This window comes from Myotis myotis, unplaced genomic scaffold (assembly GCF_014108235.1).
Source record: "Myotis myotis isolate mMyoMyo1 unplaced genomic scaffold, mMyoMyo1.p scaffold_m19_p_9, whole genome shotgun sequence".
NCBI lineage: Eukaryota > Metazoa > Chordata > Mammalia > Chiroptera > Vespertilionidae > Myotis > Myotis myotis.
Genome location: NW_023416401.1, coordinates 25604965 through 25617944, shown reverse-complemented (window position 1 = coordinate 25617944; position 12980 = coordinate 25604965). Strand labels below are relative to the sequence as shown.

Genomic DNA, 12980 nt, shown 5'->3' with positions numbered 1-12980 from the left:
GGCTGGTGCTTGCCCCATCCTACGTGTACCCTCACTTTTCTCTACTCTGATTGTCCTTACCCGTCTTGGAGCAAGAGTATTTCTTGAAGGGAGGTCGCTAAGGCGGTGGAGCAGGGCGGGTTCTCCTCACAGGAATCTAGGATGTCAAGGCCTGGCACCTGCTCTGAGGCTTCAATTTCTCTGCAAGGGCCCTTGGCTAAATTAGGTAATGGGCTAGGATACTGGAAGGAGGGGGAGCTCTCTGACCCCAGGATCTGATTGGCTAGGACATCCATTCCTGGGGAGCAAGGAGGTGGGAGGAGAGGGGGCCCCTATAAATCCCAGGGGCTGGAATAGGCCAGAACATCTTTGGGTGGTGGAGTACAGAGGCAGTGGCCTGCAGCAGAGGAGTCCCTGTGAATAGCAACCATGGTAAGGACAAGAAGGGACTTCATCCCTTTGCTTGCTGGAGCATTTCTGGGCCTCGTTCAGGCCAGATCTGGGTGCTCTGTGGCGCAGTAACTTGGACCTTTGAAGATGGAACATGATGGTTCCTAAAACCCAGGAGGAAGCCTGGGAAGAAAGCCTTGGACTTCTCTCGAAAGGGCAGGGCTGGGATGTGGTAGGCATTGATTCTTAAGGCTTGCCAATTCCCTCAGACCTTCTGATACTTCCAGCATGTTGGCCACAGAACTGTGAGGGGTGTATGTGTCTCAGCTGGTGTCTACCTTAGCGAGGTAGAGATGGAGACCCCAAGGGCCAGAGTGAGTCATTCTAGAAACTGGTGGCCAGGACTTGCTGGAAGCCTGGCCAAGCTCTCCCATGGCCAGTGAGACAGAGGCTCCTCTGGAGATGGGAGCCCTGCGGGGCCTTGAGCCAGCTCAGGTGCAGGGACCCAAGAACTCCAATATGATGAGGAGAGGCAGAGAGGTCAGACCAGAGTTAGGGAGACCTCAGCCTCCCAGAGAGGGGTTCTGACTTGGAGCCATCACCTTCCTCTGAGATCCCCCTCCCCACTGCACTTCAAGGAGTAACTAAACGCTGGAGGCCAGCTGCTGTTGCCCTGGCCAGACTAAAATTATGGCATGGGCAAGGAGGGAAGGAGGGTGGGTGGCAAGGACGAGGGCCAGCACCCATTGAGGTGTAGATCGTGGTTGCTTCTGCCCTTCACCACCACCAGCTGCAGCCCAAAGCCCCTACAAAAATGCCTTGTCTAGATGTGATCAGAACCGCCCCCCAAATATAATTTTCACCCCCACAAGGCTCCCATCATGTTCTGCCCCCCATGAATGGCATTTACTTCTGTGACTGCACCATATGAAGGACACTTAAAATCTCCATCTCTGCAAGTTCCCGGAGGGGGAGGATTGATGTGTCTGACTCTGCTCGGTGGTCCCAGTGCCTGGTGTATGGGCTTGACGCTTAGTAGGTGCTGGGTAACTTGGTGCTGCGTTACTGACTTGAGAACGTTTACTGAGCACCTATTCAAGTACTAGGCACTGTTAGGAGCTGGGAAAATGGGAACATCTTGCTGGAATGGGGTCCATTTTATAAGGTCCTTTCACAGCCCTGATTCCATTTCATCCCTGAAAAGGTTTTGAGAAGAGTTGAGGGGACGAGGGGACATTAGGTAACTTGCCCACGGTGACTGGGGGGCTGCTGACCTGACCTCCGGCTGACAAGTGCGAAAGCCTTGGGCACAATCTGTTCCCTCTCTAGCTCTCCAGACCGGCTGGGGCTGTGGGAGCGGCAGGAGGGGTGGCGGGTTTGGAGCTGTTCTCCTGGAGGACCGAGGGCGCTCCAACAGGTGGGGGTCGAGGGGGCCGGGTTAAGGCAAGACTGCACCTCTGACTCCGTGTCTCCTGCAGACCGACCAGCAGGCTGAGGCCCGGTCCTACCTCAGCGAGGAGATGATCGCTGGTGAGTGGGGCGGGCAGGCTGTCCGGCCGTCTGTCTGTCTGTGGGGGTGATGTGTACTGGGGGCGTTTGGTTCCCCCGGGGGTGGGAGGGTGGTAGATGCGAGGCTGGCTCACTTCAGCCCTCTGCCTCCCTTCCCTTCGCAGAGTTCAAGGCCGCCTTTGACATGTTTGACGCCGATGGCGGCGGGGACATCAGCGTCAAGGAGTTGGGCACCGTGATGAGGATGCTGGGCCAAACGCCCACCAAAGAGGAGCTGGACGCCATCATCGAGGAGGTGGACGAGGACGGTGAGCGCGGAGCCCTCTGAGCAGGGCGCCAGGGTGCTGGGGCGAGGCGAGCACCCCCGGGGGACTCGGGCTCACGCGCCCCTGCGCCCCGCAGGCAGCGGCACCATCGACTTCGAGGAGTTCTTGGTCATGATGGTGCGCCAGATGAAAGAGGACGCGAAGGGCAAGAGCGAGGAGGAGCTGGCCGAGTGCTTCCGCATCTTTGACAGGTGCGCTGGGGACCTCGTCCGGCGACAGGAAGGGGAGGTTCTCCGGGTGAGGGTCCGGGAGGGGGCCCACTTCGGGGGCGGGGCGAGCGCCGCCGGCCCTGAGCCCACCCTCCGGCTCCGCCCCCAGGAACGCCGACGGCTACATTGACGCGGAGGAGCTGGCGGAGATCTTCAGGGCCTCAGGGGAGCACGTGACCGAGGAGGAGATCGAGTCCCTGATGAAAGACGGCGACAAGAACAACGACGGCCGCATCGACTTCGACGGTCTGGGCCCCGAGAGCGTGGGGGGCAGGACCCGAGCCACGGAAGGGCGTGGGGGCGGGGCCAAAGCAATGGGTGGGCGTGGGGCGTGGCCCGAGCCACGTGAGGGCGTGGGGGCGGGGTCGGAGCCGTGCGGGGCGTGGGGGCGGGGCCCACGCACCTGGGGGAGTGAGGGCGGGGTCCGAGCCGCGCGGAAGCGTCGGGGGCGGGGCGCAGCGCGGGGCAGCCTTGGGGCGGGGCGGAGCTTGTCCGCGTTCCTCCCCTCGGGCGTAGGGACCGCGGCGGGTTTCCTTAAATTCATCGCTTCCACTCCAAGGTACCCCCCGCCCCCGGCGTGGCCTGACGCTGCACCCCGGCGCAGGCTCCTTGCCCTGAGGGCACCCCTGACGTCTGTTCCTCCCCCTCCCGCAGAGTTCCTGAAGATGATGGAGGGCGTGCAGTAAGAGGTCGGCCCTCGCTCCGCCGAGACCGCGCGGCCCTCGGACGTAGGTGCTCTCCCCCACACGGTGTCATCCCTGTCCGAGAGCGTGGCGCGGCCCCTTCTCGGATCCCCTTCTGGAAGGAATAAAAGCAAACGTTGCAAAGCGCGTGGCCTGAGTGAGGGGAGGACCGAGGAGCGGGTGTCAGGGGCCGCCTGGCTGGGCGCGCTGGGCAAGGTCGCGGCCGGCCACCCGCAGCTGGCGCTGGGCGTGGGCACCTCGGCGGCCTTGTTGCCTCGGCGCAAGGGGGAGGCTGCGGGGGTTTCGATCTGAGTCAGGATGAGCTGCGGTCCGCGGGTGAAGGCGGGGCTGGAGGCTGGATTGGGGGCGGGGTGGAGTGTTGACACTTTCACTCCCCACTGTTCCTTCTTTCTTTGGCGCAGGCCACCGGGCTGGGAGTCGGGGAGTGGGGTTTCCATCCATCCCAGGCAGCCTTATTCCCGCTTGACCTGTTCCACTTGGTCTGTTCTGAGCGCTTCTAGGTCTACTGGTGATGGCAAGGGAGGGTGGGGACTCAGCCAGGAAGGAGGGTCTGACCTCATCATCCATCTCCACCCTGGATCCCTGCCTCCTCCTGGTCCCCCAGCTCTCGGGCCCCTCCAGTGCGTTCAACAGAGGGCCATCAGCATGATCTAGCTAAAATGAGATCTGGCCTGGCCACTCCCCGGTGGAAAGGACTTCAAGGCTCCCCATTGCTTCTAGAATCAAATCCAAATTCCTTCCCCTCCCTCTGTCCCTTGCTTCCCACAGCTGCTTTTTTCCACGTGGGCTCCAGCCACCCTGGGCAATTTCTCATTCCTGCTATGGACAGTGGGGGTGCACTTCCAAGCCTTTGGCCTTTGCACATGCTGTTTTCCTTCTTTGGAATGCCCTTCCTCCTCTAATAAGTCTGGCAAATTCTTCAACCCAGTTCAGATATCATCTCCAAGATACCAAGATCCAGCTCAGATACCATCCTCCCTTCCTTTGATACCTGCCCTCATTGGCTGTAAGCTAGCTTCCATAGTTCTTTGTACATAACCCAATTATAGCAGGCACCAGGTCACAGCTAATCAAGTGCAGTGGTGGCTTAGCTTTAGCCAGGTGACCTGCGTTTGAATCCCCACTGCTGGAGACAAATTAAACCACTCTGCTTCAGTTTCCTAACCTGTAAAATGGGGATAATGATGGTACTTACCTCTCAGGGTTGTGAGAACGAGTTAATGTATGCAAAGTGCTGGCACATAGTTTCAGTGTTTAATAAATAGTATTATTAATATCATTATCATCATTCTTTTCTTTTTTCTGAGAGAGAGTTTTTTTTTTTTTTTTATGAGTTTATTTGAGCCAAACTGATGACAATTGCCAGGAAGCAAGACCTCAAATGCTCTGGCTCATCATTTTTGAAACATTGAACTCCACTGCTCCTCATTGCTACAGCCCTCCCTCTCCAACTTCTTTGTGTTCTCACCTCCCATTCATGTTTCCCAGTTATTATTTCACTCAGGATCAGTACTGGGGGTTATAATCATCAGGATTGGTGCCTACTGTATGCAGGGCTCTGTGCCTTGCAGGCATTGTCTCATTTATTCACACAACCCCTGAGGCACATGATCTAACTATCTCCATTTTTTTGAATTGATTTTAGAGAGGAAGGGAGGAAGAGAGAGAAACATTGATTTGTTGTTCCACTTATTAATTGGTTGAGTCTTTGTTGTTGTTGTTGAGTCTTTTAAACATATATATTTTTTTATTGATTTCAGAGAAAGGAAGGAAGAAGGAGAAACATCAATGATGAGAGGATCATTGATCAGCCTGCACCAGGCATGTGCCCTGAGGACACTCACCTACTGAGACACATGGGCGGGGCCTTTTTTGTTGTTAATCCTCAACCAGGGATATTTTTTCATTGATTCCTAGAGAGTGGAAAAGAAGGGGTGAGAGAGAGAGAGAGAAACATCGATGTGAGAGAGACTCCTTGATTGGTTGCCTCCTGAGAGAAGCTCGGGGATCAAACCTGAATCCAAGTACATGCCCTTGACCAGGAATCGAACCTGGGACTCTCTGGGCCTCAGGCTGACACTCTAACCACTGTGCTAAGCCAGCCAAGGTCAGGACTGCATTCTTTTCCCTGAGTTCTCGTTCCCAAGCATATGGCCTTTACCATGTAGGCACTCAACTGTATGAAGTGAATAGGAATAATAATAGTCATACTTTTTAAAAAAATTTTGAAAAATATATTTTATTGATTTTTTACAGAGAGGGAAAAAGACAGAGAGTCAGAAATATTGATCATCTGCCTCCCGCACACCCTGCACTGGGGATGTGCCTGCAACCAAGGCACATGCCCCCGACCGGAATTGAACCTGGGACCCTTCAGTCCGCAGGCGGACTCTCCATCCACTGAGCCAAACCGGCTAGGGCAATAGTCCTACTTTTTATTAAAAAGTATCACAAATAGGATTTTTTATTTTGTCATCATAAAAAATCTGGATTCTGTATTTTAAACAGCTTCTTGGACTTGGGGTTCAAATACATCAGCTCACTTCACCATTAATCTTCATGAGTTTTACCAGTTCAAACTTGGGCTTCTTCAGCATTTTTACTTTTCTAACAGACATCATGGAGCGGACAAATAGACTGACAAGGCTTGTCTGTCTTTTCCAATACTATCTGGGATCAATTTATTGACCACTTTTTTCAAGTCATTTGTCTGCATCTCTCCGGTCATGATTTCCAGCATCTTCTGGATTTGGCAGACCTGTTAATGCTGAGCTCTTGTAAGAGGCTTCCTAGTATGACTTTGCATTCTTTAGTAAAACCAATACTGAATAGATGGAGCAAATAACCATCAGTAGTCTTGACATCAACATGGGCTTCAATCATGGTCTGCCATTTTTGACCATGGAGCACATTTTGTCACAGGTAAGATCCATGCCATGGAAATTAGTTAGGTAGTCTTTGCCCTGCACATCCTCAGTAATTAGCTTGAATTTTTAAAATGCAACTTCATCATTCTGTAGATCAGGTAGGGCCTAGCTGATCAGTGGTCGGCAAACTGCGGCTCTTTGGCCCCTTGAGTGTGGCTCTTCCTAAGCCTTACAAGTACCCTAATTAAGTTAATAACAGTGTACCTACCTATATAATTTAAGTTTAAAAAATTTGGCTCTCAAAAGAAATTTCAATCGTTGTACTGTTGATATTTGGCTCTGTTGACTTATGAGTTTGCCGACCACTGAGCTAGGCTCACTTCAAAAACATGGACCTTGAGACCATCAGATGTGATTTTGGTTCCTTGAATTCTCCTGACTAGTGTTTTTCCAATATTTCTTATATTGAATATAGCTGGTGTTTCACATCATACCAATCTTTCTTAGAAAATCAAGCAGCCATTTTCTTCTTGGCTGCAAACTTCTTGCCGCCTTTTGTAAGGCACTTGTTCTTTCTCACTGCCATGGTGCTGCTCAAAGAGCCAAAAGGTCAATATACCTGGACTAACTGTACTAGGCTTCTTGTTGAAAGTGTAAACAATCTAAATCAAACTGACTTACACCAAAAAGGGATTTGTTGGTTCATGTAACTGAGATGCCAGGGTATGAGCTGGAGGCTAGAGTCTCAATGTCACCTCTCTCCATCTCTCAGGTCTTTGTCTCTGCTTGGTTTTCTTGCATCTGCAGCGGTCTCCACCAGCAACTCCGGCTGGGTCCCTCCTCTTTTAGCAACCTAATAGGTGAAATAATTTCACTTTCTTCTAGTGATAATTCCAGAGAACACTGATTGGTCCTGAACTACAGTGTAGAGCGGGGTCCTTGTGACTGTCGCAAGGTAAGGCCACGTGACCATCTGGGGAACCAAACACGGTAATCAAGCACCAGATGGGGAGGCTTCCCAAGGCAGGCAAAAATATGTCCACCTTGCTCAGCTGAATGGCTCATTGGGTTGAGTGCCAAAAAGTTGCTGGTTTGATTCCAGTCAGGGCACATACCTGGGTTGGGGTTCAATCCCTGGTTGAGGCACATACAGCTGTTTTTCTCTCTTTCTCTCTCTCTCTCTCTCTCTCTCTCTCTTCATCTTTCTCTCTCAACATGCTCTCAGGTGAGGATCAAAACATTTTAAAAAATACACACACCTTGGCCAGCATTGACTAAGGACCATCTTAGTGCCAGGTTCTGAGCTCCGCTCTTCTCAGACATCCTCTAACCGAGTGATTTGCTAGTTGGAGAGCATTAGAATCACCAGGAGAGATTGTTGGGGCCAAGAATTTGTATTTCTAACAAATTCCAGGTGATAACTGTGCTGCCAAGACTCCTGGAGAATACTGCTCTATACTCTGAGCTAGACCACAGCAATGGCAGCACTTGGGAACTGATGAGAAATGTAGACGCTCAAGCCTTACTCCAGACCAACTAAATAAAAATTTGCATTTGGCCCAGCCAGGCCTGGCTCCGTGGTTGAGTGGAACCCAGGAACCAAGAGGTCACCAGTTGATTCTTGGTCAAAGGCATATGCCCGGGTTGTGGGCTCGATCCCCAGTGGGGGGCGTGCAGGAGGCAGCCAATTGATTCTCTCTCATCATTTGTTTCTATTTTTCCCTCTTCCTTCTTCTCTGAAATCAATAACAATGTATTTTAAAGAGCTAGGAGCACAATTTTAGAGATAAGGAAACTGAGTGAGGACACCAAGTTCTACCAGATCCGACAACTCTCACACGTGGCTTGGTGGGGTTAGAGGGCAGAAAGGAGGCTGGGATAGCAGGAGTAAGAAAAGGGGTGGGTGAGAGCTAAGAATGTGCATTTCTAACAAATTCCAGGTGATAACTGTGCTGCCAGAAGGGCCTCCCTGTTGTCCTCCTCCCCAGGCCCCAGGCCTGCACAAGCAGCTGCAGGCAGAGCTCACCCGTTTGGGTGAGGCCGAGACCTGGGCCATGTTGGAGCACACCGGATGCTCTGTCCTCTTGATCTTCTTGCAGGATCTGGGCCATATCCATCACCTCAGCTCCTCCTCCCCTTTGCTGGGTCCTAGCTGCCAGGGGTCCATAGGCCAGTGGAAGGATGGCCTGAGGGGCTGGGCCACTGGAGAGAGGAGCTGGAGGGGAATGAGCCCCCTTGGAGCATGGGGGCCATCTGTGAGTCAGGAGCTGTCCTGAGTGCTCTGGCAGGGAAGGGGCTTTCTGTGGCTGCCTCTCCAGATCCTGGGCTTGCTGTGGGGTGACTTGAGCCTTCTTTTTCAGGGCCAGAACATCTACTGTCATAAGGTAGGTGGCTGGTCCTCTGCACCCCACCCCCAGACTGGTTCAGCCTCATCTGCAACACATCTAGGGCAGCCCCAATAGTCACTAACATTCCTAGTGCATGTCACAACTCCAAAGAAATAGGCATTTTGTGACACCCATTTTATAGACGAGGAAATATATGTAGAGACATAAACTAAGGTCACAAAGGAACAAATCCTAGTCACTCCACTGCTTGGCCCTACAGCCTGGACATCCTGAAGGACAAACGCTTCTCCCTGGAGAGGGAGCAGGGCCATGAGCCCAGATCCTAGGAGCCTGACTCTGCCCCCACTCTAGGGTAATTACAAGGCAGAAACTTGTAAAAAAAGAGAAAGCACTCCCAAAATTCAAAATGTATTTATTTAATATATTCATCACAGGGGCTCAACCAGAGACTTAATTTAAAAAAACAGACACAAAACAAATATGACACCACAGCTAAAGACAGAGTCCTAAACAGAAATCAAGGCAAGGACAGACCATCCAAGGAAAAAGTAAAAAGACAGCACAAGGAGACAGGCTGGACAGCCCAGGTCAGGGCTCTTGGCTGGAGACCTGCTTTGCGTAGTTTTCCTGTAGGTACTTCTTGAAGGCTGAAGAGAACAGGCAGATCTTGGTGAGTGATGGGGAGAAGGGCAGCAGGCATGCAAAGGGGGTGGAATTTGGGGAGTTCCCAGAACAGATTCTCCCTCTGTTGCCCACCCAGTCAGATCTCCTGGATGGACTCTGCTTCCTGTGACACTGGGGAGGGGACTAGGGGGCCTTAGTGATCAAGTCATTTGCACAAAGCTTTGCCTTCTATTTATAAGGCCCCTCAACCTGCCCTGGCCAGGGTCTCAGTGGTTAAGAGCGTTGGCCTGTGCACCAAAGGGTCTCAGATTCCCAGTCAAAGGCAGGTACCTGGACTGCAGGCTTGATACCCAGCCCGTCAGGAGGCAACCCATCTATGTGTCTCTCTCACATTGATGTTTTTCTGTCTCCCTGTCCCCCCCCACCCCCATCCCTTTTCTGCTCTCTCTGAAAAATCAATGAAAAAAAAAAATCCTTAGGTGAGTATTAAAATTTTTTTTTAAAGTCCCTCAACCCACATCAATTTTCTGATTTTATATCAAGCAGGCAAAGCAGAAACACCAAGGCAGAGGTAGGAACGGCTTCCCAAGTCACCGAGATCCTTTTTGTTTGAGGGAGACTTTCAAGGTTGGGGAGGGGTCACCCAGTGGCAGGGGAAGGACCCACCTGTGGGGTTTTTCCAGAGCTCTGCAGCATGTGTGTTCAACGGGCTGTCGATGTTGGGTTCTGTGGGTGAAGAGAACAAGATTGGTCAAGGGGGTAGACGAGGCTGCCTGGGGGAGTCCTGACAGGTTCCCCGGTTGCAGGGGGAGGAGGGCTAGTCTTAGAAGTCACCTCCTAGCCCTGACCAGTTTGGCTCAGTGGCTAGAGTGTCAGCCTGTGGACTGAAGAATCCCAGGTTCGATTCCGGTCAAGGGCATGTACCTTGGTTGCGGGCACATCCCCAGTAGGAGGTGTGCAGGAGGCCGCTGATGGATGTTTCTAACTCTCTGTCCCTCTCCCTTCCTCTCTGTAAAAAAATCAATAAAATATATTAAAAAAAAAAAAAAAGTAGTCACCTCCTAGCAGGCTCTGGATGGAGAGCAGGATGGTCCTGACGTCATACAGGGCAGACCACTTGTCCTTTAGGATGTCCAGGCAGATGTTACCCTGGGTGTCTACGTTGGGGTGGTAGCAGGGCGTGAGGAATTTCACCGTGGGCGCGTTGTACGGGTAACCACTGGGGAACTCTAGGGAGAGTTTATACCTCAAGTCTTCATATACCTGGCATTGGAGAAAGAGGCGGGAGTAAGCTTGCCACCCTGAACCTCCTATTCCAGCCCACGCCCCACGTAAAGACCTCGCTAGGACCTTTCAGCTTTTCTAGGACTCGACAGAAGACAAACTCCTATGCTGGTTCTGGTAATTTCTCTCATCTGGTGGGGACATCAGGGATCCTTTGGTCCAAGGGTTGTAAATTGGTGCCCTGTGGGTTACCACAGCTTGCTTTTTAGTCCAATTAGAATATTAGTTGCTAACATGTAAAAATTGGGAGATTTGGGGCAGATTTGAAGTCCTGACCTCTCTTAAACCAGAGAAACAGCAACGGGAAGCTGCTGTCATGAGACTTGTGCCCTCTCACTGGCCAAAGTCCTCACTTGTCCTCCATTCTTTTCCTTGCTGTCTGGGCCCCTGAGAATCTAAGATGGACAACCTTACTTTAAAGCCACCTTCTTGCTGTACAGAAGGGGGGACCAGGACCGAAGGCTCAGAGCACAGGGGCGAGCCCCGCAGGCCTAATGGCTGGAAGCAGATATGGCGCATGATTTCACCTCCCACCTCTCCCCAGACCCAGCATCACACTCCCCTACCCAACCCCACACTCACTGTGCCAGCTGCTCCATGGATGGTCCCCACCCATTTGAAGAGATTGTCTGATTCAGGGAAGGCAGAAATCCCTTTGTCGCCAGACGTCTGGGGAGGAAACAGAGCTCTCAGGATAACACAATGGGCAAACCCCTTAACCCCATCACATTCTGATCCAAAATAAGTCCTTCAGACCAAAGTGACAGGCTTTCCTGAGCAAGGGCTTAGGCTCCTGCGGGCTGAGCATGCCCGCTGGGGAGGAGTGTGGGGGTTACAGGGGGAGGGAGGGGTTTTGCAGGGGAGCAGAAGGCTCCCTGCACCCAGCCTTGTTGGTTGCTGGGAATTCCATTCACCGTGGGACTGAGTGCCAGGTCTACCTGTGCAGAGCCTGCTGGACTAGGGAGCTAGACATACAAGGATTTGAGTGGAATATGCAGGGTCGAGGTGGAGAAAGGACCCCTAGGATGGAAGCATCTCCAGGAAGGGCGGGTGGACACACTGAGGAGGGTGGAGAGCTGGGCGGGGTTAAAGCTTAGGGCAGGGAAATAGGGCGAGGCCTCCTAGGGCTTCAGGGAACCGATTTTAGAGACAATGTCATTGCGGGGAGATGGAGTTGGGAGTGGGGACTGCTGGGAAAAAGGTGTCGGTGAGGTATACGAGCTAGTTCCCAGAAGGGAGCAGACTGTACTCATTGTTTTACCCCTTCCTTCACTCCGTGTCTAGCAAAGAGCGTGAGGTGGGGAAGGAGGCCACTGAGGGAGGAGTGCGAAGTGGCAGGTGGGCCACCTGGCAGGGCATCCGGGCGGGCGGCCACTCACCATGAGGGTCATCAGCTCCTGCTGTAACCTGCGGACAGAGCGTCTGGAGTCACCGGGGAGTCCGGATGGGCCAGGGCTCAGCGGGTCCATCCCCTCCCCGCCATCTCTCCGGAGGAGCTGCCAGGATGCCCTCGCTGCGGCGAGACTCCGCTCGTGGCACCCCCCACCCCCACTCCCACGGGAGGCCTGGCGAGCCCCGCTCTCCGGCTCCTCCGGCGCTGTTCTAGCGCTCGGAGCCCCCACTGCTCCTCTGGCGTCCCTCCCGTGCCCAGACCTCGAAATTCCCACCCTCCTTTGGGGGGTCTCTAGGGGCGGCCCGAGCTCCTGGCGTGCCCCCCAACTTCCCATATTTCAGTCGTTCCGGGGCGACCGGGTCCCGGAAGCCTGCGCTCTGGGCCCACCGGCCCGGGCGTGCCAGGCCGGGCCTCCCCGCCGCACCACTCACCTCTTGCCCACCGGGCCCCGGGCGGCGCCCCCGCTGGGCTCGGCTCCTTTACGAGCTGCGGCGACGCTGGCGGCGGCTGGGTCGCGGTTTTGGGAGGCCATCCGGGCAGCGTTGGCGGAGACGCGAACTCGGAGGACTCGACAGTAACTGCAGGGCTGCGGGCCCACCCGCCCGCATTTGAATTGAATGCTCCGGCAGCGCTGGCCAATCAGAGACTCGCTTGGGTTTGATCCAGCCAATGGGGCGCTCCGAGAGCCGTCACGGTGAAACTGCTAGACTCACCCCCCAGCGCACCACTCCCGAGCCGCGGGAATCCTGATTCCGACGGGCGATTGGCTGGGGAGGCTGCCATTAAAACGAGTCTGCAGTGGATTGGTGGCTTTTGGAAAACGGCGACCATTAAAGGGCTAAGAAAAAGTCCACGTGGGACGTGCCCCTTTAGGTCAATCGCAGGGTTATAGGCCACAACTCCCAGCACTACCAGCCCTGAGCCCTACCGGGGAGAGGGCCTCTAATCTTGCCTGGTACCCTTCCTGGAACCCGGAACCCCTGCCTCTCTCCCATTATGTCCTGGGCCCATGGCGAGGGGAACAACTTGAGGCCGATGGCATTCTAGCAGTGGACTCCCTATTAGAAAACAGGTTCATATGCTGCCTTTCTACATAATTTAGTGTTTTAGCCTATAAAATGGGGGTAATGAAAGCCACTCTGCATTTTCTTCTGGTCTGTCATGAACCCACCGTGGTGCCACCCCTTATGTTCTGCTACTTCCATGCCTTAGTTGGGTGAAGAAATAAGAAACAGGGACAGGGAGGTGTGCAAGGTATTCCCGGGGTCATCTCATGAAGCAGAAGGGCAAGCAGGACCTTCCTGGGTCTAACCTGGGGTGGGAGAGGGTACCTGGCCCTTTCCGCTA

The 12980-nt window shown here is 53.5% G+C and overlaps 2 protein-coding genes and 2 pseudogenes across 2 annotated transcripts; 1 reads left to right on the top strand and 3 right to left on the bottom strand.

The window, feature by feature from the left end:
* The first annotated feature begins 288 nt into the window (after positions 1-288).
* On the top strand, positions 289-3243 carry TNNC2 (troponin C2, fast skeletal type). Its single transcript, XM_036323157.1, has 6 exons — positions 289-411; positions 1848-1899; positions 2043-2186; positions 2281-2395; positions 2523-2659; positions 3068-3243. Exons 1-6 carry the CDS (start codon positions 409-411, stop codon positions 3097-3099), a joined length of 483 nt encoding a protein of 160 aa, XP_036179050.1. The 5' UTR covers positions 289-408; the 3' UTR covers positions 3100-3243.
* A 2408-nt stretch (positions 3244-5651) lies between these two features.
* LOC118663241 lies at positions 5652-6137 on the bottom strand (annotated as a pseudogene).
* A 151-nt stretch (positions 6138-6288) lies between these two features.
* On the bottom strand, positions 6289-6570 carry LOC118663108 (annotated as a pseudogene).
* Positions 6571-8724: 2154 nt separating this feature from the next.
* UBE2C (ubiquitin conjugating enzyme E2 C) lies at positions 8725-12239 on the bottom strand. The gene is made up of 6 exons (XM_036322472.1): positions 12065-12239; positions 11620-11647; positions 10823-10909; positions 10015-10219; positions 9623-9682; positions 8725-8979 (listed from the first exon to the last, which is right to left on the bottom strand). Exons 1-6 carry the CDS (start codon positions 12163-12165, stop codon positions 8921-8923), a joined length of 540 nt encoding a protein of 179 aa, XP_036178365.1. The 5' UTR covers positions 12166-12239; the 3' UTR covers positions 8725-8920.
* Positions 12240-12980: the final 741 nt, after the last annotated feature.